The sequence below is a fragment of the Poecilia mexicana genome, unplaced genomic scaffold (genome assembly GCF_051168715.1).
Source record: "Poecilia mexicana isolate PSO_F unplaced genomic scaffold, ASM5116871v1 scaffold_17, whole genome shotgun sequence".
In the NCBI taxonomy this organism is placed as follows: Eukaryota; Metazoa; Chordata; class Actinopteri; order Cyprinodontiformes; family Poeciliidae; genus Poecilia; species Poecilia mexicana.
In genome coordinates this window covers 9656358-9683192 of record NW_028263386.1, presented here as the reverse complement: position 1 = coordinate 9683192, position 26835 = coordinate 9656358, and the positions used below count along the sequence as shown (strand labels likewise).

The 26835-nt window shown below is 36.7% G+C and overlaps 1 protein-coding gene across 1 annotated transcript; it reads right to left on the bottom strand.

Moving 5' to 3' along the window:
- Positions 1-583: 583 nt before the first annotated feature.
- On the bottom strand, positions 584-26788 carry slc71a1-2 (solute carrier family 71 member 1-2). The gene is made up of 12 exons (XM_014981832.2): positions 25964-26788; positions 21690-21785; positions 17622-17684; positions 16202-16329; positions 15958-16072; positions 15652-15870; positions 14594-14707; positions 10797-10868; positions 10491-10603; positions 7867-7964; positions 6627-6784; positions 584-4955 (listed from the first exon to the last, which is right to left on the bottom strand). The coding sequence occupies exons 1-12, from the start codon at positions 26045-26047 to the stop codon at positions 4743-4745; spliced, it is 1473 nt and encodes a 490-aa protein (XP_014837318.1). The 5' UTR covers positions 26048-26788; the 3' UTR covers positions 584-4742.
- Positions 26789-26835: the final 47 nt, after the last annotated feature.

The following is a 26835-nucleotide window of genomic DNA, read 5'->3' as shown; positions in this document are numbered from 1 at the left end:
ATTCACTTATTGCCAAAAAATGACTCAAAGTTTTTTATTTTTTTAAGCACTTTGACTTTTTACACAAATTCTCCCACCTGAGCTCTGGAGCTCTTCTATAGTTACTCTGGGCGTCATGATGCCATTTGCCTTCGCAGAACAGCTACAGTTACAGAAATTAAATTACAAATGAAAACTATTTGCTAATTAGGTCACTTCTTATTTTATTTAGTGTATCAGAGTAAAGGGGGCTAAATAATATATGCTTTTAAGGTCTTTGGTAGTGAAAATAGCTCCATTGGTGGTAGTAACATGACAAAAATGTGAAAAACGGTATGAATACTTTAGCAAAGCTCTGTAAACAAACCCTATGATCATAAAATGAAAGTAGTACTTCCAGGAGCCTTGAAAATTAAACAAAAGCTGTGGGATTAAATAAGGACAGGCATTAAAGACAGTAGATAAATGCTAACAGGAGTTCTGTTTGGAAAGAGATTTACTTCAGATTTAAAAACCATTAGAAGTGGCTGCCTCGCCTTCAAACGCTTCAAGAGATAAAAAAAAGACACCCTAATGGCTCCTGTGCAAAAAACTGAGGCAAACATTTCATTGTACAATAAACCTTTAATAAATAGTTTATCATTAGTTTCCCATATTTACATAATAACCACCGTTTACTTACGTTGCCATACACATTTCTTGGCTAATTTTAGGCACACAGAGAAGGGGGGGTTCAGGCCACAAACCACGTTGCATTAAATTAAAGAGTGGCTAATAACAGGTACGCGTTTAGAAATATATAACTGCACCGTACGACCAAACAGGACCAAGAGACGGCCAGCTCCTCGAGCGACAAGTATATATTTACATTTGCTGTGTGTACAGGTGATTTTTGTACCTTTACAGTCGTCCGCTTGGAGTATGAGCGCACATGGAGGCTGGTGCAGATTCTTACCAATTTACAGAGGATCGGGGATGTGTGTTTACCTCTGTGCTTCGTCCAATAAACTACGAATCGGGAAAGTCTAAGATTAAATTAACTTTAAAGACCGCCTGGATGAATAAGAACTGTGACAGGCTCAGTTAAGTTATGTGGTCAAAATGATGTGGAACATTCAGATATCAATCTGGTAAACACACAAATACACTCAAAACAGAAAAAAAACTGTGAAATGCTTGTCATTAAATGAAGACCAAGGCTGAAGAGATCTAAACAAACAAACAAAAAAAATGGAAAAGTTCCTAAAAATGACAGAATCAGGACTTAAAAGCTATAAAAAAATAGAGCTTTTGAAGTTACATCTTCTGTCAGAGATATTAAGACAAAAAAGAGAGAAGAAGCCAATAATCAAATTACTCAAGTGCATACAGAGTACAAAAAGAAGCAAAAATAAAACACATTTGGCACACATGTGAGCTCAGTTATTAAATATCAGTTAGCTAGTAGAGGTATGATTAAAACAAACAAGAAAAAAAAATAAAACCTGCAGGGGAACAACTCCCTAAAACCACCAAAAGAAAGAGCAGTACGCCACCTACAGGCAACAAAAACAGACTGTATCGATTTGTACAACATCATTTGAGTCCATTTCAGGTGCAGCATCTTCAAATGAGGTTTAATTCACACTGAAAAGGAAGAGAAGGGTTGTTAACATCCTTTTTTATTAATTATTTTATTCCTCATTTCTAGGGATTGCTTGGAAATGCAGGACCAAAAGCATTAATATTTCTTAATCTAAGTTTGAGCAGCTTCAGTCCTTATGGTGCAGCAGGTTAAATTTCCCTGCAAAACTCAAAGAAAAGCAGCAGCGCGGTTTAAGGTAGGATGGTTGGAAATGTTTAGAGATGGATTCTGGAAAATGAAATCTGCTTTCAGAAACTCCTCCCTCCTCATCAAGGTTCGAACTTTAAACAGATAAAGCTGGAAAAAGTCAACAATGTTGCTCACAGTCCACCTAATGTCCTGGATTTTAATTAGTCTCAATAGGATAATCTCTAGTAGAGCTGAGCGTTTAATTTTGCAAATCTGACCTTTTTTCAAACAAGTTTTTTCCACTCTTTACAATGACATTCGTAGTGAACAAGATTGTATTTAATGCTGCAGATAATGTCTGAACATCTTCAAACAGAGCGGCTGAAACTCGACTCTTTAAAATTTATGAAGTTCAAGGACGAAGCTGAAGAACCTTTTTGTTTTCTGTACGTTTTGTCCGCACTGGATTAACTGCAGCCGCATGGAAATAAGCTATGAGGCAAAATATTCATGAGTCGCATTAAAACAGAGGGAAAAACCTGCTCGCATTTAGATAACTGCCCCGTTTGAAAGCGAAAACAGGACCTGCTGCCTCTGGAATGTCACTGGTGAGCGAGCTAACTGGGATTAGTACTGGGAGGGGGAAAAAAATCCTGATCAGGAAGAGCTTATTCTAGGTGGTACGACCCAATCAACGCTTTTTACAGCATACTGAATCATTTAATTCAGTACCTGACCTGACTGAGCAGGAAAATGACACTAAATGTAGAGGTTCAATGCTGAAGGTCCAATGCATAAGCAGCAGACTGGGCTCAGGAAAGCAGGAGGAATAAGCTGAATTTGTAGATTTAAATTACAGCTCCCATAGAGGAAACAGGTTTTAGATCGAAAACAAGATTTTACAACATTTCTGCAATCAAACCTCCAGGATATTAAACACTGAACAGTTAAATACAGAGTTCCTGCAGACTTTTCACATTAAGATGTTCAGACTGAGATCTGCAGGTTCTACTGAAAAAAAAAAAAAAAATCTATATATATATATATATATATATATATATATATATATATATATATATATATATATAAAACAAGTATCTTCAAAATTATGGCAGATGAAATTCTACAGGGGGCGACTTTTCTAAATAAGAAAAGTGTAAGGAAGAATAAAAGGTAGGAAGGACAAAAGAAGAAGAAATAAAGGTGCATGGAGAAAGAAAGGAAAGTAATGGAGGACGGATAGAGAGACGAGGCAGGAACAAGGAACTCAAAGAAGGAAGAAAGGAAAGAACTGCAGAAAAAATTAAATATTTAGACATTGGGAGAGGGAGAAAAGTTTGAAAACAAATATTTTTTCCATCCTCTACTTTCTAACTGTACTCCTCAGGAACTCTGTAAATAAGAGCAACCGGAGAGCTTAGCGAGGCGATGCAGGTTGGACAAACGCGTCGTGTTTTCAGTCGGCCGATTAAACATGAGGGAACAAATGAAACCTTCAGTTTTTAGTAAAACTGTAGAAATCAACACACCACACCACAAAGTGAAGAGACTTACTGCTGCAGGATCGCTGCACTGCAAGAAACATAAAGTCTTAAAGTATTTTGTCCAATTTCTAATGCAAACATCTTAGTATTTAAATAAAATTAACTTGCAAGTAACTTATCAGCAAGTTACAGGAGCTTGTTTTGAGTGAATAATCCTTAATATTTCTCAAGCTCAACTGGCAGATTATTTCACTTATAACACGACATTTTTCCAATGTTATGAATGAAATAATCTGCTAGTGAAACTAGTACTTTTTAAAATCAATATTAGGAAATTATTGACTTCAAACAAGCTGATTAGCTACTTGTAAGTCAGTTTTGTTTTATTTCAAATGTACTAAGGTGTTTGCGCTAGAAACTAAACAAAAACGCTCGGTAAGATTTTGTGTTTTTGCAGTGTGATATTCTCATGAATGCATTAATGATATTCCCAGAAACTTTGTGTTAACAGTCAGCGTCGACCACTGACCTGCTAATCGATAGCTCTACGTGGTCCTGATGCTTTAGACATTAAAAAACAACAACAACAACAAAAAAAACGTGGTTCTGTAAGCCTTCGCCCTGATGCTGATACACGTCAAGAACCAAGTTGAACAAGAAGGGTATGAATGCGGAGGAATAAAAAGTGTCTAACAGCTCCGATGGGAGCGACAGAGTAAGATTACAGAGCCTTCTCAGACCTTGGTCTTCATACAGGTTATGTCTATTTTTTTTTTTAATTATTATTATTATTTAAATGGTAAGCCACTTCAAGGCAACGTTTGTTTCTTGAATTAAAAACTTGAAGCACAACTGGACTTCAGTTTGAACAGAGAAAAATATACAACCCAAACTGTACTATGAATCTAGAGAACTGCAAGTAAACATTGAAAAAGGACTTCAGCTAACGAAGTGGTCTCTTTCCTGCACTTCTCGCCGTAAGAAGTCTGATATCTGAATAAATCTGTGGTCCTGACGCTGAAGCCTTCATCATCTGAACGGGTCAGCCACCCTGGCTGAGGTTAGGCAGCCTTTCCTCAACGCTCCGCTTAACAGGTCCGAAAACGACGACGAGCGTTGGGACACAAGTTATCTTTCCAGTACGAGAGCTCGAGTGTTTGTCGTTACACTCCAGCTGGACGAAAACCAATATCAAGACTCACACAGGTACGTAGCGGCATTTTAAATAAACACCCCCTCTCGTGCTTGGTTCTATGTGCCACACCTGCAGAGAAAATGGAGTCCAGCTGAGCAGCGTCTCTCTCACTCACACCCAAAAAAACGAAATAAAAATACTAAACGCTTCCTCCAGAAAGTCCTCATAAACCCGCCGTTAGACGAAGAACGGCCTGGTGGAGCATCCTCTCTTGTGCTGTGGACAAACTCCTCTCCACGGCACTCTGATGCGTGTCCTTGTGGCTAAACGTGTGCGTCTGTCTTTTTTCTTTTTCCTTTTTAAATGGGGCGTGTGCCCCACTTAGCTGAGGTTATACGCTGCTGTCCTCCAGCAGCGGCTCCTTGCCCTCCGCCCCACTGCCCTGAGGGCTGTGGGAGTGACTCTGCGCCCCGTTGCTGTGCTTCTTGTAGGAGCCGGGCCGCATGCCGGGCCCCGTGTGCTCCGGGATGAACAGCGCCACCAACAGGGACAGCAGCACCGAGCACGCTCCGAAGAGGAAGGGAGGACCGGGGATGATGGCACTCTGAAGAGAGAGGAACAAACGACTTATTAATTTAAAGAAAACAAAAGTTCTCACTCTTATGAAAATCAGAGTTTCTGCAGGTTTGATATTGTGACTTAATTTGCTGGATGATAAATTGTCCACAAATTTATTACCATAAAAGATAATATTGTCATTTTAACTGTTCTAACAATGAAGACATAATCAGGAGTTCCCACAGTGGATTATAAGCCTGGTGGGCCACCAGGCTTTACTTATGCCTCCACCAGGCTTAGCATTGTTTATTTATTTTAGTTTTTTAAAATTATTTCCCTTTTTTTAAGACTTTATAGTTGATGTTTAGGTATTCTTTCAATAACACATAACTATCAGGTGATATTTAAAAATTTCCTGTGAACTTTAAAAAAATTTTTAACTCAAAAACATGGCGGCCGGCTGGATGGATGAATGCTCTAGCACCCAACCACCAGGCTTAGCAAGTTTTCTGTGGGAAACCCTGATAACGGTACCAGTACGTCCTCTCAAAGATCAATTCATGCAGAAGAAAATTTAATACTGTTTGGATATTTAGCTTAAACATCAAAACTAAAACAAAACACCTAAAACAATAAATAAAATAAATACTGAAGTCCCAACAAAACATATTAATCATTAGGCTCAGACACAGAAAACAGGCAAAATGTCCAGTTTAGTCAAATTAAAAATGTAAATTGTATATGTAAAAAAACAACAACAAAAAAACTTAACATTTAGTCAATTCTAACTTTTTCAAGGAGAGTGTTTTTACAACTAGCCAATCATTCAAATTCCACTTTTCAAACCAAGGTTTTTATTTCTTAAACATGCAATACATTAGATTCACTGCTCTGCAAAACATCTGGGTAATTTCTCTCAATGGGGCATTTTGCTTCCTTGCACCATGGAGCTTGTGGTTTTGTCACAGCGCAGAAACGCCCAGATTCCTCAGCTGGGACCACAAATCACGGGACAAACAAATCCCACAAATACTTTTCTTAAGGACAAGCACAAACAATCATCATCGCTGGCAATAAAATAAAAATAGAAGCAATGAACAAATACAAACACCAAAACTAGTCCAGCTGGAAATACTTGTGGGTAAAAAAACACCCTTTAAAATGCAAAAAGTATTTTAATGCACTTAGTTTTAATAAAGTGTACAAAGTAGTCTGATTTTCTTTTCTTTTTTTGTCGGATAGTAGTTGAGAAATGAATCCAAAACATGAAAAAGTGTCACATTTGTTTTACTAATAGAAAAGCATAGAATTTATTTCCCTTTTTTTCTATTTTTGGTCTACAGATATATTTTTTGTCCATTTTCAGCAACAAAAAAAGGAGATACAGATCAATCACCAAGTAATATTTCTGTATTTGATCAACATTGTTGATGTTTGTATTCACTACGAAAAGAAACTGAAAGCAACCCAAAACATGATTAAGTTGTGTTTTATCCAACATTTTGAGAAGATTTTAATTTTGTCTGTGGAAAAAACTCAACTATAAACTAATTTAAGAAGAAACTCTCTGCATTAAATTTGGCCGAATTTGCACAATTATTGAATCGTGCGGCGCCTTTGCAAGACTTTTCATAGCCTTGCAAACGGCCAGTGGTTTGCACTCTGGATTTTAAGTCTTTAGTCTCTGAAAAGTCTTCAGAGGTTCGTCGTCGCTCACCTCGTCAGTGGGGTTGGCCATGTTGGATTTGGCACCTTTGTCAGAGCCGTCCGAGTCTGTCAGCTCAACGTGGAACAAGTAGAAGACGAAGCCGTAAAGAGCCGGACCCAAACCGTTACAGAGCCCTCGGATGCCAGTGATCATCCCCTGGACAACACCTACACAAATGACAAAAATTTAATTAAATTAAGAAATACATGAAAAAGCAAACAAAAGTGAACACCAAACTGAATCGCTCCTCACTCCCTGAATATCATCTCAGACCAGTTAATTAGTTAAACATTTCTAGCTTTTAAGCAATAATACTTTACTAACTTTTAGATATTTTCTTTAAAATCCATTAAATCCATTCTTTTTAGAATTTATTTATATACAAATGAGTATATTGTATGTTGGGAACTTTCTGTTTTGTTGCTATTGATCCATCTGTAAACAGTAATTTCAGATATTTTGTATGAAAGAGTAACGGATTTGCTAAAGTTAAAAAAAATAAATAAATAAAAACAACAACAATAATTGAAAATAAACCACAATTGGAAGCGGCTGGGCAGATCACAAAGGAAACTGGAAGTGGTCTTGCCCAAAAAAACAAAAACAAATTAAAAAAGTAATTTTACCAGATTCTAGAGAACATTTTGATAAAATATGTACAAATACAACTGAGTAAGAAAACTCGCATATTCTCAGGGTTTCTGCACAATTCTAATACAAACATGTTTACTTCTCCAGACTCAATTTTTGAGTGTTGAAAGAAAGAAACAAAGAAAGAAAGAGAGACTTTTCCAGGCTGTGAAGGAACTGCACAAACTGTGATAATTAGCACAAGTGCTGCTGTTATATGTGTAAACACACAGAGGACAGGACGTAACTCGAACGCGTCTGTCCCCTGACAGCAGGGAGACATCAGGAAACATTTGAATAATTCACAGGAAAGTATTCAGTAGCAAAACAAACAAGGAAACATTCCTCAGAGCACTTCTGTGTCCAAAGAAAGACTCTAAAGGGCTAAGAAACTGTTGTTGAGGGCTGCTTAGATAAAAAAAAAAATAGTAAAACTTTCTCATGGTTCGTTTCATTTATGTTGATTATCAATTAATTATCAATTATTCTAGCTAGCTAAATGTCATTATTTGTGTTCATCACCAAGTTTAATACTGAAAAGCACTAAAAAGAGGATGTTCAATGGAAATATCTTGACATTTAGATCTCAGAAAACATGAAAACAGAAAGTGAAGCTCACCTTGCTGGTCTGGATCTGCATTACGGGACACGATGGCGCTGATGGCGGGGAAGGTGATGCTGGACATGGCCGCCACGGCTCCAGCTGCCCACATCATCCTGCAGTCGGTGTTAAAGAGAAAAAGAAAAAAAAAAACTCTTATGTCATGTCCGTCAAACTGATTGAAACCAACTACATGGTGTCTGGAGAAAAACTGAAAACAAAAACTGCACCAAAGAAATCATCACTAGACTGTCCTGATAAGCAGAGGAGGGCAGAGCACACAAAAAGAGCACGAAATTACTCAAGTAATAAAAGTAAAAGTATTTGGTAAAAAGTCTGATCAAATGATCAATCTTTAAATCAAATTATCAGGATAATCAATATTTTAAATTTACATAATCAGATATAAAGTTAAGTGGAAATTTGGGTATTTTAAGGACCAAAATGACAATAGTTAATATAAATAAGAACAAATAACAAAATCAGGCAAAACAAAAAATGTTTCCAAATCAGTTTCTTTTAATAAAAAACTTATGAAACTAACAAAAACTGCAGGTTTGTGTTTCTGTCTGGTAAATCTTTGGTTAAAACATGTTTGTTTTTCTGTCGGTAGAGAATCCAGAAATTTTACTCAAGAGTAGCAAAGTAAAAGTAAGTAGTACAGTAAATTAAAAATACTCCTAAAAGTACATTTTTTCAAAAAAGTGATTCAAGGTAAAGTAATCGAGTAAATGTAACTAGGAGCTCCTGAATCTGCTGATAAGTTTTGAAATGACTTATTAGTTTTCATCCTTTGAATATGGAAGAATCTGATCTTATTCAACTCCACCTTAACATTTTCTGTGACTTCTGGGGTATTTTCTGGATCCAGGGAAACTCATATTGAGAATATGTAATTTCAGAATTGCTGCATTTTATTTTAGTGTGCTGCCTCAGGTTCAGAACGACAAGACTTGGCCGACTTGGAGAGAAACAAAAACAAAAACAGTTTATAAAGTAACAATTTTTAACACTCCATTAAATAAGAAATTCTCTTTAAGTCACTAAAATTGCCTCCTACATGTTTTACAAACATAAAAGCATTCAGGTTTTAACACTGTTGGGCATATTAAAGGACTTTAAGGGATGTTTAACTGGAATATACTTCCCTCTAGTGGTGGATTGGAGTAATGACAATTAGAATAATTCTTTAAAAAAGCTGTAAAAATTTTAAACTTACTGAGATAACGTGTAAAAATGCGGGCATACTGCAGACTCAAGCAGAATGCAATTAATCTCTAAATTTCTAAATGTGCATCGTCTTACAACAATAATAAGATACATAATATTTGTTCCTATTTACAGCATATTAAATATTTCAATAAATTAGAATGTGTTCCAGTAATTTCATTTAGAAAAAAGCTGCGAAGAATTAAAAACCGCTGGCAGTAACTCATCCAGCGGATTTAAGAAATGGAGCCTTCTGTGTGCACGTTACCGAGGAGAGCGGCGATCTGGAGGAGAGCTGCAGACGTAACATCTGTCCGTTTCGGAGAAGCGAAAACACGCAAAAAAAATAAAAAAATCCTGGTAAAAGCGCACACCGGAGCGCGCACGGTAAAACCCTCACCGAGTTCATTTGATCTGAATTAGAGCAGATTTTTAAAAGTTATTGGGGCCTCCGTCAGATACATGTATCTGCTTAATCTGTGATGGGATCTTGATTCACGGTGAATATTAACTAAACCGCATAAAATGCAAATAAGTAGCCGATGTTAATATGATTGTAATTTCACGGATAAAAATAGTACATGACCGATTTTTTTTTTTTTTATGTTGTCGGTCAAGATAACGGATAACAAAAAAAGTCTAGCGCCACCTGCCGCCCTGACACCAACTCACACATCTTCATTCAGTCTTACTTGTAAATCGATTTTTCTTTTCTTGGACGTTTTGATGTTAGCTTGTCGATGTCTCAGTTTTATTCGCTGGGAAAATCAATAAGCAGCTTGAGCCACCTCAAGCTGCTTATTGATTTGCATTGTGGGAGATGTAGTTTGTAGTCAATTTTAAGTCATTCATGGGCCTATAAAATGCTGGGGGTCCACATAAAATGACATGGCGGGCCACATGTGGCCTGCGGGCCTCGAGTTTGACGCATGTGCTCTAAGCCATGTTGATCAATATGAAACAAAAACAAATGCTTGAAATAGGCCTCAGTTTCACTTTTTTACCTAAACTACTGAAATAAACGAGCTATTCAATCATATTTTATTTAAGATGCACCAGAGGATACTTGCAGTGCATCTCCTAAACAAATAAGATCAGAAAACAGATGTACTGTACAGACAAACACACAGAGCTGACTTCAGTTGTGAGTTTCTGCAACAGGAATGTTTTTTTTTTGTTTTGTTTTTTTCCAGTGTAACACCAGCATCTGCATGTCTACGTGTCGGTGGGAGGAGACAGCAGCACAGCATTCAAACCGCTTAAGAGGATTTTATCTCTGCTCTTTCAACACCTAATCATTAAGATTCCACTTTGAGATAAACTGCTTTCTTTTGGTTGTAGTGGTTTGATTTATGGCAGCATCTCTAACCCAACTCGTGTTCTGAACTGGATAAAAATGTATGAGGTGTTTAAAAAGTGTAAGATTCACTGACCAGGGCTGAGAGCCAAAGCCATACCAGGCCAGCTGGAGGATCTGGAAGCCAAGGCCGAGCAGGATTGTGTTTTTATTTCCTATAGAACGCATCAGGATCCCCAACACCACCGTCTGAGGAACCAACAGGCACAAAAATATCCTTAGCAGGCAGAAAAACTGAATAGTTAGCTCATATTTTAATTTCACATCTGATTTGCGTAGATAAAAGAAAAATTAGCATGCTGTTTGAGCTCTATAACCAACATTTTGAAGAATTTTAAACATTGCAAAAGCAGAAATGTGACGTTAGCTTATTGTTTGATACCTGAGCCAATATGGAGAGGATCCCTAAAACGGCGATAAAGGCTGCCACTGTCTCCGAGGAGAAGCGTATGACCTGAGGGGAGGAGCGCATTCATAACAGGTTAGCACACGACTCTGCGACAGGCATGCATCAACACTAACACCTTTATGCATTTCACACCCGACACGCAAAAACAAAAGAGGCTGGCATGGGATATTTTGTCAACAAGTTGCATGTCCCACTTCCTTTATCAGAAGGAGCTTTTCTTTGTGGACTCTGAAGCCTTTCAGACAATTAACAGGAGGAACGAAGGTAATGTGAGGAGTTTGCAAACTGTGACAGTGAAAAAAGAAGGACAAAGATATAAGCGGAACAAATGTAGCCTAATGCTCCACTTCAGGTGCTTTTATCCCCCCTACTATGGGACAGAAGAGTTGCAGGAGCAAGTCCGACTTGCTCGACAGGTTTACTCTGAATCTGTTTATCAAACATCATTTAAAGACGTTCCTTAAAAAAACGAGCACAGCCTCTGGAGCGTGAAGCTGTCCGCTGGCGCTAGCAGGAAAATCTATTAGTGCTGGTATTTTTGACGACGTGGACTTTTTGCTCCAGGCCTGTTAGTAAATCCATCCTAATGAGCCAACACTTCATTCAAACACTGAAACGGGTCGCTCAGCAAACTTTTTTTCTGGGTTTTCTTCCTGAGATTCCTGGAGTTTCCCACAAACTATTCTGACTTTAATAGGCAACTAAAATAGTAAAAGTATGAGGCTTTTACTCTGGAGTTTAACATGGAGGAGATTATCTGAGAAGGAAACAATCGGCCGGATGTTTTTAATTATAAATTGCCCTTTTTTTTTTTAAAAAAAAGTAACTTTTCTCATCTTTATTACTAACAATGTACCTATGAGTGCAAAGGTTTTGTGTAGCCAAAAAATGTAGCTCCTAACTATGTAGATGATAATAATAAAATGGACAAACTAAATAACACGTATAGTCAGTCATTTCAAAGGGAATGCTTCAAGATTCATAGTCATATTTTTGATAAAAACTATTAATTTGGAATTGCATTCATGTCTGAAATGAGCTCCGTTTTATTTTTTATGGCCAATTCAGTCTCGTCACGTTGGACATTAACAACATGCTGAATAATCATAAACACAGTTCTGGAAAAAATAAAGAGCCCACTGCACTGAACCCCATTAAAACCTCCTAGTTATTCCACCAAATATTGATTTCTGAAGTCTTCCTGAGTTAAAACATTAGTATTATTGTTTCTAAATTAATATAAACTTGTTTTCTTTGCATTATTTGAGGTCTGAAAGCACCGAATCTTTTCCGTTATTTACTCAAACTTATACTTATAAAAAATAAAATCAGAGAAACTGATCATTTTAAGTCGTCTCTTCATTTTTTTCTGTATGCCATAAAAATAAGAACATAATTTAATTTATTTTTGTTACTGCATTTTGTTTTGTTCTCACATAGATTTTCAGGAAAATGTAATCTTTGATGGCCTACAAAAAAAATGCCAAATTTGCCTGTGAAGTAAATAAATAAATAGATAAATGTACAATTTTGAATAAATACGAAAGGAAAATCATGGTTGGGGGATTGGGACACAGCTACTTTATATTTCAGAAAAGTTAATGACGTTTCCAGTAGAAGTACGTCAGTGGTTTGCTGCACAGCTGCAGACCTCAACATGATCCCTGAAGCACGAAAAAAGAAACTGGACTGCAGAGCAACGGAGGAATTTACAACGATCTGATCAGGATTTCTACAAATTCTCCACATCGTAATGTCTAACACTTCTACATTTTTTTCAGGTTTTACAACATCCTGGATGTTTGAGGACAAATCAGTGACCCAATTGTTTTTTTTCTGAGTTTATCAAACTGCACAATCTTAAAGCTTCTGATTCAGCAGCTTTCAGGTTCACCTTTCACTGCTTACACTGAGCAGGTGTCGGCTTTATTCTCTGAAGAACATTTCTGTGGTATCATTTTTAAAAACTAGTCAAAAAACTAACAACGAAACTGGATTTTATTGCATTTTAGACAAGTCCGTTTTTATCTGTGGGTACTCTTTCCGCTAAGATGTAAAAAAACCAAAATGATCATTAAACTAAACTGTGGCAAATCCAGATGAATCATTATTTTAGTTATTAATAAATCTGACGATTAATCAGATAAAGTAAATGACACATTCAACAGATTTTTCATTGAACCACCTAAGCCTTATTTAATACAACATTAGAAATACACTAAAGGATGTAAATAAACAATCTAATTAATTTTTTAAATAAGAAAATAAACATTTTATTGCCTAAAATCACATCACATTCCTTTAGTAAATATGAACTTGGATCTAAAAACTTTGTTTTTATTTTGGATGCAAAATGTATGTGTAGTTTTTTGCTCTGAATATGTTATCAGCCATTTGCTTGTCAAAAAATGGGTTTCTTTTGCGTGTGTATACTCTGTTAACGATTAATCGATTACTTAATTAGTTGACAATTATTCCAATAATCAATTAATGAAGATTAATTGTTTCAGCCCTAATTAACTGTTAGTTTTACATTGATACAAATAAATGTAACAAGATTGTTTAAGTCTTATCAATTCAAATGTTCATGTTTCAGACAAATAAATAAGTTTGAACATTTTTCACTTTTTGTAAAATGCTAATTATCAAACTCTTTGCCTGACTAGTCTATGTAGTAGCCATATCTCAGATTATTTTATTTTTTTCTTTATCATTTTGTGCATCCTGCAGCTCTGGTTAGATTCTTTCTTGGGACACCAGGATAATTAATAGTATAAAACAACAGTGGATGCAGAATGATGCAAGCCTTGCATTTCTATAAATGTTACTTTAATACCTGCGTCACAAGCTGCTGAGTAAAACTCATAGCTTGGAGCAGAAAACTGCAGCTTCAGGGTTCACCGTCACACAGAAAAATTCAAGAACATTAAGAATTTTCAAAGTAAGTTTTCAAACTTTTACAAAACCACACTTTGGAGATAAAAACAGAACAAATTATTTATTAAAAATATACCATATTTTACTGTTATTAATAATGTCTTGAGATGGAATTTTGCATTGTATAGCAGGGACAAAGTAAATTAAAGTATAACAAAATGTTTATGTTTTATTTCAATTATAAGGGCCAATAAGTAATTAGGAAAAAAAATATATCTATTTATTATACTAAAACAGCTCAAACAAATGACAGTCCTGCTAAAATGAAATTAAACACAATATACAAATAATGTTATTTAAAGAATAATCCTTAAAAAAATTTTAAATATTCTTGCCAAGTTTATAGAAAATAAATAACTTTTGTAATTGCATCTGATCGGAAACAAGAAAAGTGTAATCTGATTTAACTTCAGACAGCGAGAAAAAAATCTGCACGTTTCTTTATTTGAATCAGGTGTTTGAAAATGTCTGGTTTCAAAACGGTGCAGTTTGAATATCAAGCACTTTCAAGGGCTTTATACAGAAATCTTGAAAACACCTAATTGAAATTCAAGCACTATTAATCCTGCTTCATTGTAAAACATTTTCCAGAACCCACCGATTAATTTGTCTGAGACTTCAGACCTCAGTTTTATCGACATTCATCGTGAACTGTGGGAGGAGCAACTCTGAGCCCCAAACATTCACTTAAAGGACCTGAAAGGACTTGCAACAAAAAGCCCCATGCTAGAAGCACAACATACAGCTGAATGTGGACTCACCGTAAATAATCTGACTGCTTTTATGTTTCATAATACCAAGGAAAGTTCTGGAAGGAAATGAAAAAATGTTACCTGTCTGAGATAGAGGAAGAAGCTGGAGTACTGCCCAGCTTCGGGGAGGAAGGAGAGGAACACTGTGATGCAGATGAGCAGCAACGTGGAGTCCTGGCCCACTTTACGCAGAGACTGAGCCAGAGAAAAACAACAACAGTTCAACACAAAGCACGCTACATATTCCTACTTTCCAATCGCTGCACTTTAATTCGAATTTTAATTCCCACAGGACTAGTTCAGCCTGAAGTCTGAAAAACAAACATGTAGGGAAATCTCTCTTTTTGTATTTTTAAACAAGTTAGAATTTGAAATGCTGATGAGTAAAACGTTAAGATCAAGAAGAATTCAAACATAAATCCATAATAAAAAGGTTTATTAGACTTTTGCTATTAGGGAAATAGAAAATTTTTTAATGCTGCATTTAATTTTCAGGTAATGGACAAATCTAAAAAATAACAGCTAATTCCATATTTTTCAGGAACGCCCAGGAACCCCGAGCTTTGTTCGTTCGTCTAGAAAATTCAGTTCATTTGGGGAAGAGTGAAGGCACAGTCGAAGATGATGCCGAACAAAAAAGCAAACTCTGGTCCCCCTTAAGAACTGAACTCAGTTCAGTTGAAGTGAACTTTGATACAGCTTGAATGCAAATGTGGATGCAAGTGGACCAGAGACCATTCTACAAGCAGATAGCAAACTATAGTGCAGGGCATTCTGGGTAAATACAATCAAAATAAAGGTGCAAGTGTAGCGCTACGAGTAGAAATGGTTCATGGTCTTTTACCAAAGACATAAGAGAAATCTAACAACTGCTAAAATATTCATCCTCCATTTCTGTTTATATTTTATGGAGAATGAAGTTGTGCTCCTGTCTTCTTCAGAGGTTTTTGTGTCTTTTCCTTCAGTAGTTCAGGTTTTTTAAAGAATTTAGTTTATTTGACACAGTGTGAAAGCGAACTGCAGCAGCTCAAAATGTAACAAACGTTGGAATTTTGGCTCCCAAACTGAGTCTACCAGACTATCAGGTGTGAAACTCCCTTAAATCTCTGTAAGTCGACTTTAAATAGTGTTGTACTCACAGCAAAGGGGTCTGCCTGTTCCCAGGAGATTGGTGCTCCCCATGATGCCGGCCTCATTTTCTCCGGCAGCGACTCCGGGACGGCCACCAGGATGAAGCAGATGTCTAGCAGGGCAATGGCGGTGGCCAAGATTACCACCAACGTGTCACCGTAGGCCACCGATAGATAGGCTCCGATGGCTGGACTGGTAACCAGGCTGGCTGCAAAGGTGGCAGACACCTGGAAGGACCAAGAGAAAAAAGGTGATCAAAAGGAAAACATGAGGGTCAGAGTTATTGGATTTTATTTCTAACACTGTTTTCTCACCAAGCCATACGCTGTGCTCCTCTCATGCTCTTGCGTAATGTCTGCCACATAAGCAAAGACCACAGAGAAGGTGACGGCGAAGACGCCAGACATGGAGATGACTGCAAAATACCACCTAAAAGCAGAAGAACCGACGCACACGTCAGATCCAATAAATCAATCAGCAAAAAAAACAAAACATTTTGACCTTTGCTGCTGTGATTTTTTTTTTCCCCCCTCTGGGATGTCAGAACTACGCTCTTACCACGGGCTGATCTTCATCAGCGGAATGGGAGCACACGTGAAGAAGACTGTTAGCAGCAAGAAGGACTTGCGTCCCCAAACGTCTGACAACGCTCCAATCAGAGGAGCACTCAGAAATGATAATAGGCCCTGGAAAAAAACAAAGAGGCAAAGATTTTGGAGAGTGGATCAGACAAAAGAAGAATAAACGTGTAACAGCAGCAGCAGACTTGCAGACATGTAAAAGAAAAAAAGTTGCATTTCAAAAGTATCTTTCAAGGATGTTACTGGAAAACAATGCGCCTAACCTGGTGATTCAGATTTTGGCCAATACCAATTTTTTTTGTCTGAAATGTTGCAAAATACAGCAAGAAAGTCGCAAAGTTGGCAAAAATGGGGTGACTACCTTTAGCCTGCAAACGTGAAGGACATGGCCTGGTGGTCCAGTCTATCAGCCAAACCTCAAAAAATGATGGTGGTTGATTTTTAGACCTTTGCTGAGGTAAATAAGATCGGGGGATAAGATCGGCTTCACATGATCTTCCAAAATTAAGAAAGTTGGCACATATAAAACAGTGCATCCCTAAGTGCATTTGTCCTAAAGTAAGCCAAAATCTGAGAAAGCTTCAGGACATAAAGGCTCTGAAAAAGTGAAGAGGGATATCTGCAAAACATTAGGCTAATATTAAGAAAAAAAAAACAAACAAAAAAAAGTTTTTCTGCAGGCCCAAAAACTTCAACTTTTATTTTAACTGAAAGAACAACCAAAACCAGGGTTTCCCCCAAAGTATTATAAGCCTGGCGGGCCACCAGGCTTTACTTGTGCCCCCACCAGGCTAAGCATTTATGATTTATTTTTGTCTTTTTAAAATGTTTGCATTCTTTAAGACTTTATAGTCGGTGTTTAGGTGTTACTCTTCTAAACTTTCAATAACACATAATTATCAAGTGATATTTTCAAATTTCCTGTCAACTTTGAAATTTTTTTAACTCAAAACCACGACGGGCCGCTGGATGAATGACTGCCCTAGCACACAAACCCGGGCTTAGCAAGCTTTCTGGGGGATCTTTGCAAAACTATGACTTCATTAGATTTGTCCATCAGTATTTTGATTGTTAAATATACAGATTATTTTAGATTTTGTGGTTTTAATTCACAGGAATCAGACAGGAAATGAGAAGGGAGCGAGAGAAAGTGGACGACATGCAGTAAAGCTCGAGCTATGCGAGTCTTTGTAGTTAATGTCGCACATAAATGGGTTTTCATGGTATAATACTGATTTCGTTGCATCCAACCACACATCATGTCCATAAAGGATGAACGGAAATGCGAAGTCATTTATCGCCTCAATTTATGCAAAAGTGACGATTAAATTGCAGTTATGTCACTGAAGATGAAGCATGAGGGAAAACAGAACCATGCCGGTCTGTGTAATGATTACCTTCACACCGTGAATGAGTCCATTCATCAGGAATGTGTGTTGGGGGAATGTCTGATGTAATACCTGGAAAAACAAACACAGGAACCCAGATGAAGCAACTTTGGTTCTGTAATTTACTCGACCTCGCAGAAGAAATTATGTACAATAACAGAAACAATTTATAGACGTAGAGAAAAACCAACTACAAAAAACTAAACAAAACAATGTTTTATCAATTAAACTGAAGCAATTCATTAAACCTGGTAACAGGTTATTTAACACAGTTACCAAATCCATCTGACATTCATGCTGCAAACACAAAAATGTTTGGCGTTTTAAATTTTGTTGGACGATAAATTGTCCCATAACTTATTGCAATAAACAATAATGTTGTTTTGAGACAATTTTCAAGTCATATAATAGTAGTAATTCAATAACACAAGAACACATTCTCAAGGATTGATAAACTTTAAATTCTAGTGAACATTTAAACACTGGAAATTAAAGATATTTGAAATATCCAAATTAAATGATGAAAACAACAGAAACAAATAAAATTAATTATGAAGTCAAAATTGTCTTTTAAAAAAAGGGATAGTTGAGACCAAAGAACCAGACTTTTACATTTACAGCAACAAAATACAGTTTTTGACTGTTATTTATTGTTGTTAAAAAGAAATAGAGTTTACTATAAAAGAAATTGGTCACAAATCTGACTGGTGCATCTATAAAAAGCTCTCTAAAACGGTTACATTACAGGTTACGGTTACAGTCGGGTTCTAATCATTAAAGTTCAAAGTCTTGCTCATGTCAGTGACACCAGAGTGGGAACATTGTGCGCTAGCTTAGACTGGGACATGTTTAGTTTGAAGCTGAGAGTCTGGTTATTGTTCCTGTCTGTGAAGGAAAAGTCTTTTCTTCCTCGGAGTTAAGTACAGTCAAACTTGAAATGTTTACTGAAGACTAATGAATCAGTCCCTCTCATCTTCAGACAGCCTCTGATTAGCCAAAAATGCAAATCTGCTTTTCGTAGCGGGGCAACAAACCCCAAATAATTAACGGCACAAACAAACACCTCCTTCAAACGGGAGACTATTGCATAACCCTGTCTGGCAAACATGTGGCAAACAGATGTGTGCGCATATTTTGAAACAGGTTCCTGGCAAAAACTTGTGATTAAAGGAAAAAATATGCGGCTGGAAACCAGAGGTAATAAAATCTGCAAAGTTGACCTGACATATGCAAAGCTACAGTGAAAAACTTCAACGCCGGGCAGCTGGTGTGAAATAAAGCACAGCCTATGGCAAGTCATTTATAAAACAGCTTTAAAGGAACAGTCTGTGCAGGATGATGGAGAGTCATTCTTCCGTTTTGTGTAACTTAGGAAACCTCTGCAGCAAACGCTACATCACAGCTGCTGGCACAGAGCTCTGAGCCAAACAGAGTCTGTGATGTGGGCTGACAATACGAGCCAGCGACCCCCTGATAAGCCTTTTCAACAAAGAATTAGGACTGACAATAAAACTGATGCCACATCCATAGTTCTCTGTTCAGCATCTGCTGAAAAGAAATCACACAGGGTTCTGGTCAGCTGGTTAGTATTTAACAAAAAATAATGTTTTATGGATTTCTATTAAGTCCCATTGAGTAGTAAAACCTTTAGCTGGAAATAAGCCTATTGGAGGATGAACTCTGCCAGCATTGCACACCTAAAGATGGAAATGTTTGGCCAGTTCGGTTTGTAAAACAGCTCAGGAAAGTGTCTGAACAAGGTCTGACTGACATGGACTTTGAATTTTATCATGATATTTTGTGGTACTTATTGTAATAACAATAAAAATTATGATAAAAAACTGTTTATTACATCTTTTTTAGGTAAGTGTATGGATGTGAAATACTGCTCTTGAAAAATGTCCCCATTTTAAATTGGTTTCTTCGGGCGCTCAGCAGTCATTCATGAAGAGGCCCGTCACTTTTTTGAGTTAAAAAACATTGTATTATTGAAAGATTGGAGGATTAATATCTGAACACCAACTATAAAGTCTTAAAAAATGCAAGCATTTGAAGAAAAACTTCAATAAATAAGCAGTGCTAAGCCTGGTGAGGGCACAAGTAAAGCCTGGTGGCCCGCCAGGCTTATAATTCACTGGGGGAAACCCAGAAATGTTTGAGTTTTTTAAGACTTTATAGTTGGTGTCAGGTATTAATCGTCCAATAGCACATAATTATCAAGTGATGGAAATGTATCAACAATAAAAACAATAATGAATCAAAATTTTTATCACGGTAAGACATTTTCACAAATGAAAATTGTGTACTTCTATTTCCAGGTCTTCCACAGACTGAGGTCTGGTGTTGCATGATCGTTCAAACTAAACCGGACCGGAATGAGACTTCTGTGTGAAAACGACCCGAATGCGCACAAGAAGAATGTTGATGTCACACGGTTTATGAAAATAAATTCTATATAGAGCAGTTTATGGATCAATGTTAAAGTTTATTCAGCAATGGGAGCTGGCATTATTGTCAAAAAAAATCACAAGACGAAGGAAGTTAGTAAAAATGAAAGAGCAATTAATAGCAATGACCTTTTGAGAAACGCTGACTGCAGTTTTTGTAGGGAAGGATGTTTGGATGTGTAGTCAGAGCCAGCAGGTTCGGGATTGAGATGTGAAGAATTTCACTGATGGAAAGTTCTACCATAATTTCAGAATGATAGTTTTCATCCATTGTTTATGTCCTGATTTACCACATCTGACTTCTTCTGGTGCAGAATTATGCAACATGACCGTTCGGACTGCAAACGCTTTGAAAACATATTTAGTATCCGAATTTGTTCCACATATGGAAGTGGCACAGATGTGATTTTTTTTGGAGGTGAAAAGATCAGAATTGGGGCGTTCAGACTGCTGTGAAAATCCAATTTGGGTCAAATCTCTGTGAGATGTTTGAAGCTTAGAATATCATTTTAAAAACCTAACCCTAATTTAAACTTCTCCACATTTTCATCTTTTCTGTATTTGGTTATTTCCTTTGGCTTCATTATGCTGTTTTTTCACTCATGTCTAACAAACATCAAACAACAGCTGCCCAATCATAACACAGGTTCACTCAGTTTAATGTTTAAACAAAGTCCATCTGAAGGCAACTGGTTAAACTGGTTGTTTTTGGGTTATCAGAATAAAGAGGGCTACATACATACAAATGGCACACTGTGTTTCTAAAAATAAAAACTGAAATTCATACAGGCCGCTTCACAGTCGTGTTACTGTGTCGGTCTATCACATAAAATCACAACAATGAGACAAAGGTTTAACTCTTTCATGCATGAATTAGGATCCTTTTTGTCAGGATTTTTTCCAACTTTTTTTAAGGGATAAAAAAGGTGGGAAAATAAATTTTGTAAAAAAAAAATTCTAGGATTTTTTTCTAGGTGATTTTCTCCAAATGCAAAGTTGTTATTTGGAAAATACATCAGTTGTATTTGTCTTCAGGGGTTATGTGATGTCACAATTTTTTTCCCTGCAAGAGTTTCTACAGTAGGAGGAGGGACTGGATATTCCTGAATTGGTCTGAATGCTTTTTCGTCTGTCTGCCTTATTAAATGTAACAAATATTTTCTTGCGCTTGCAGCTGATGGCCAGTAGTTGATCGTGTTTTGTATGATGCGCTAGTGTCCACTTCAGTGGTCTGTGAGCATTTATAACATAAAAATCCATAAGAAAATAGCTTTTAGAAAGCTGTCCACTGCAGTGACCAGTATACATGAAAGGGTTAAGAGTTTTTTTTTTTTTTTTGCAGTTTAATTTATTTGTAGGTTCTTTACACAGTAAATTTAACAGGCTCAATAATTATGAATGTCATAACATGTTTTTATTACAAATTCCTGGTAATTATTGAGTCGATAAGCGATATGAGAGGTGAGATTAAATATGTTCACTTCTTTCAATCAGAAAAGTAGTGGTCATCTAACTATTTTGTTCTTGGTTACACGTTTTCTTTGTTTTTAGAAACCTGTTAAAAATAAATAAATAGTACAAATAGAACACAATGCTATGCTAGTTTACATAGCAGCCGAGTGTGGCTTACCGTGAGCATCGGGGTGGTGAGAAGACCCCAAGCGAAAAACTCCAGGAAAATGACGACCACAGCATGGTAGACGCTGGGCTCACCGATTCCCTGAGGCTACAGGGAGACAGAGAAACACACAGAGGCGGTTAGCTGACAAGAAACATCAATCTCACAGCTTCAAAGTGTCTGATCATGGAAACATAAACGTAATGTCAGAATCTGTCGAATTCTAAAAACTATACTATACGATCACATGAGAACCTGTGAAGGCTGTGGATGCTAACGAGGAATCTTTGGATTAATATGTTAATTCTGGATCGTGATCTTAAGTCTTTTAAGGTTGTTTTGTTGTCACAAAAACAAATTTCACTGGACGATAAATTGTCCCAGAAGTTATTGCCATAAACAATAATATTGTTGTGCGAGACCATTTTTAAGTAATGTAAGGCTAAGGCTCAAAGATTAATAAACATGAAATTCTAATGAACATTTAACACTGGAACTCGAAGACAATTTAAATATACAAAATAAATAAACAAAAACAAGAAATTAAATGAATTATGAAGTCTTTGTTAATAAAATTGTCCTTCAAAAACAGGAGCTAGTTGAGACCAAAACACCAGACTGAAGTTTTTGGTAGAAAAACGATAAATCGTGCAAATGGAAATTTACTTGTTTTAATTCATTACTGTGACAAAAATATTTATTGTATACTAACACATTTACTTATTTTTTAAAATTTTACTCATCTTCTTTCAATTGGGTGCACGAGGACCAGCGTAAAATGTGTTTGATCGGATTTTTCTGCATACACTACAAACTAAGTACTTATGACAAATTTGTAACCACAAAAGTTCTCTTAATCGAAAATGATGAATTAAAAAACAGACAACAAAAGCAGCTGTTATCCAGGTGGAGTCAAAGTAGTGCAATGATCTCTCGAGGCACATTTGTAGGTCATTCTAAAAAACAGACACCTCTGTAATCAGAGAAACATGAATAGACATCCTTATTATCTCTAATAAAACCAACTCCCTTGTGGGAAAGTCCCGTCACTCCAAAGTGAATTTTTGAAGTGACAAGGCGATGCCGGAGCCAGAGAACGGATGCTGTGCAGCAAACCATTAGATGCTATTATTGAGAGTTAATCAGTTTTGTTTTCATATTTATTTCCAATCGTGTAAAAGCAGTGCAGACTCCTGCTTGGGGCCCACGTCCTCCCCTTGATAACTCCCTTTATTTCAGGTCATTATGATGACTCGACTTGCACAAAATGAGGAACAAGCTTTAACCGATTCACACACGACGCAACTTCCTCTAAATGAAACTGACACCAAGCAATACATTAACATAGCACTCAATGCTATTGACTAGTGAGCTCTCAATGCACAATTTGCTGTGGCTGGATGAGGAGATGGCAGAAAATCTGGCTGTTGGAGGTGAAATCATGATGTCTGAGTGGTCAGATCAGATCTGGAGCAACAACAACAACAACCGTAGAAGAGCTACGCATGTCGGAAGTGGAGTAAAACGGATGACCAGAACTGAACTGAAGGAAATGAAATGTTTGTGGTTTCCCGTTTAGTCCATGTTTGCAACTCTCCCTTCGTATAGATTTTCAGTAGGTTTGACTTTTAACTGATTGCATAACAATGATGCATCACTCCATTTATAACTAATCCCACATTGCTCACACTTTTCCAAAAGCCTCAGACAGAACATAATTCATTTACTCTATCAAAACGAGTGGATTGCAAACTTTTCATCTTCAGTTTTAACACAGAACTGTGACCAAAACATCAAATATAGAAACACCGCCAACAAGCCACACATGGGGACAATTACATGTACAAGTTTTAAAAGCTACCGTTTAAAATTGTTTCTCATCAGAAACTGAAAACAGAGGGTTTTTTTGTGCGTTTGGAGCACAGAATCCCTTTCCCGCACACTGCTGATCAGCTGGATGAAGAATTTACAAACGATTTCAAGAAGCACAAATTCAGCTGCTTTTAAATATTTGCAGTTACAAAACACTCAACCGGTTGTGATGTGGAGATCGAAGGAGCTCCACCCGTCTTTTGTATTCAAAACTTAAATCAGGAGCTATAAGCAGCATGTTTGTTGTACAGTTGACTGCAAACTCAACCCAAGCAGAAAAGCCAAATAATTCACCAGCAAATATCAATTTGTTATAGTTGTCTAACTCCATTAAGAGCAGAAAGATAAACGGGTAGAATACTCAGCATTATTAGTTAACTTACTTCAAAATACTTAAATTGAAATTGGTTGGTGAGTTGCTTCAAAGCTTGAATGGAAAAAACTGAAAAGTCTGACTTTTTTCAGTTGCTGAACGCACCACACATAAGTGCTGCCAGGTAACATTTCGTTGTGGAAGATGTTATTGAGAGAAGACGACCAAACTATATTCAATGTCACTGAGGCGTTTACAAAATGTATTCAGAGGAAAAAAGATGAATTATTACAAGATTCCTTAATCACTGCATTCACTGACGATGTTTAGGGCAGAATAGCTTCTCTAAATGGTAACCATAACTAAAACAAGTCGGAAAAAAAAATAAGAAAAAAATTACATTTGTTGTTATATCTGAAAGCCAAACATTATCAGATATGTGCACTAGAGATTTAGTCGTTTTGATGGGCTGTTACTGTGACTGGCCTCCCGGAAACTGTAAAATATATAAAAAAATGATCTTTTTACAATCAGCGACTACACAGCATGAAAGTTGTTGCTTAAAAAGATGACTCAAGTTTAGCCATTTTGATTATAACTAGTTCAACAATGAAGTCATAAGAAAAAAAGGAGTAAAAAGCTACTTTAAAATAAACTATTTTCCATAGAGATATTTCTCTGTTCACTCAGGATGCAACCCTTTTGAGTTTGAGGTCAGCTGATTATAAGAAGCTTAATAAAGGGCAAAAAATGTTTCTGTATTTTATTTCTTTGAGTCCAGTTCAGTCTGTCATGGATCACGTTGGATTAGGAAACGTTTTCAGCCTTTTGAAAGCTCACAATTTAAGTATAGGGAAAATAAGAGAGAAATATCTTTACAAATATTACTGCTGCAGATGCAGATATACCAAATAGAGTGTAACATTGTAGCTCTAATTGTGCTGTCTTTGTTTTAAAATAGTAATAAATTTTGTCGAGTTGCAGAGCTGTGTAGCTCTCTCTCACACCCTGTGTGATTTGATCTCTGGTCCTTCTGGAAATAATTAATGCTAACTCCAAAACAGAAAGGCTTCTTAAGGATTCTGTGTGGTTAGAGTAAATTAATGGATCAAGCCTTTCCAAAATACTTTTAATTAGATTTTAGTTCCAGATGTTGTCTTATAACTTGGAGGACTGTCAATGATGCAGAGAGCAAAAGCCCTGTAATTCTTTGCTGCTTTTGAGAAATCCTCATTTAATTTTGAAATAAACACTTCATTCTTAATAGTTTATTTTTTATGTTTCTAGAAAGTAAAAATGTATTTTGTCGCTCGAGAATTGGTACCAGCAGGTAAGAGCTTTACAAAAATCAGCAAAAAAGTAATAATAATAATAAAAAAATAAAATAAAAAAATTGGTGCATTTCTAATCATAGCATATACTAAAGACAACATTATATTACTTGACAGTGTATGTTTAGTATGGCAGGTGGAATCAACGCTTATTACTCTGGAATGTTGTACGAGTTGTTTAGTTCGTACAAAACATTAGCAAACAATATTTAAATGTAGTTCCTTCAATCAGGTATAACCCCGAGTTTTTCCTATTCTTATACAAAAGCTAAACAAAAAAAGTCGTTTTATTCAACAACCCAGATGTCACTTTCATTGCAAAAACAGTCAATATAAAAAAGCTAAGGTGAATTCAAGACTTCAAGCAAATGTTGGGCTTGCTGACTAATTGAGAAGTCACACGCTTTACAAAGAGCTCGGTAAGCTTAAGATGAATATGTAGGGAAAAGAATGCAACAATCCCAGGTAACGAAAAAAGTAATTTAGGAAGAAACATCAGTGTTGTTGACATTAGCTAGCTAGCGTTACCTGAGCTGACGTGTAAACCACTAGCAGGCCGCTGTGTTACAGTTAGCCACTTAGCTCAGCGGTGCCTCCAACAGCCAGACAGCGTTTAACGGTTAACATTATATTCAACAGACAGCCATAAACAACTTCAGCTCTGCTGTGTTTACATTAGCTACACACGGCTTCGGCATAGACAAACAGTCAAGAGCAACTGTATTCAATGGTAAGCTAAGTTAACGAAGATAAATAAATATTTAACTCACACTTCCTCCATCTTTTATTATAATTTTCTTTGCTAGAAGAATGCTGCGGTTCAGCCGCTTCTTCTTCTTTTTCTCCCCCGTCATTGTTAACTTATGTTCATTCTTGATGTCAAAGGGTCGTCGTTGTCCCCACCAAAAGTAAACTAATATTCTAAATTTGGGCTACTAAGCTCATTACACTTCAACTATAGGCAGCTAGCAGCGAGCTAACTAAATGATGATTTCTCATCCCCACCTCACTTCAGTCCGTCTTCCTGTACCAGCATTTTAGCCCCGCCCCTCGCTGCGAAATACTACCGCGCTATTGGCTAGCGACCAGAACGGCGATACAACTTTGCATCTGATTGGCTTAGAAAAAGTTGATGCTACAGCCCTCCTATGTTGATTCGTGGGAATCACACCGCGGGTAACAAAGAGGAAATGTCATATATGGTGATCCCTGTGTTTATAAAGAAGGCAAACAAGACGTTTTGTCATTTCCAAGAAGTAAGGAAATATTCACTGTCAGAAGACAGAACATGTAACTTGGTTCGACGTAGATTCATGCCTATCGATACATAGGCATGAATGTATGTCATGCCGATGACATACATTCACCTAAAAGCTTAATTAATCTATTTAATTGAAAAGTGAAACTTAAACATGCACGACACAGCCAAATAGCGCATTTCCTCCAGACTACTCCCAGTTGAAAAGAAGCACTGACTAACATGGGTCCCACCATCTCTTGAGTAGGATTTGCTTTTAAATCCTTTAAAGGATGCAACATTTTCCACCACGTTTTTCTTCCACTTAACTTTTCATTAATTAATATCCTCGTGGAAGTTGTCAGTCACGGTCAAAGTCAGCAATTGCTGTGTGGCAAAATTTAT

Excerpts from the sequence above, each read along its gene's own strand:
- slc71a1-2 (XM_014981832.2), bottom strand. The coding sequence starts at position 26,047 with ATGACGGGGGAGAAAAAGAAGAAGAAGCGGCTGAACCGCAGCATTCTT. Across the intron at positions 15,871-15,957 it reads GGAGCACAGCGTATGGCTTG|GTGTCTGCCACCTTTGCAGC; the intron begins GTGAGAAAACAG and ends TGGTCCTTCCAG. Across the intron at positions 4,956-6,626 it reads TGGCCAACCCCACTGACGAG|AGTGCCATCATCCCCGGTCC; the intron begins GTGAGCGACGAC and ends CTCTCTCTTCAG.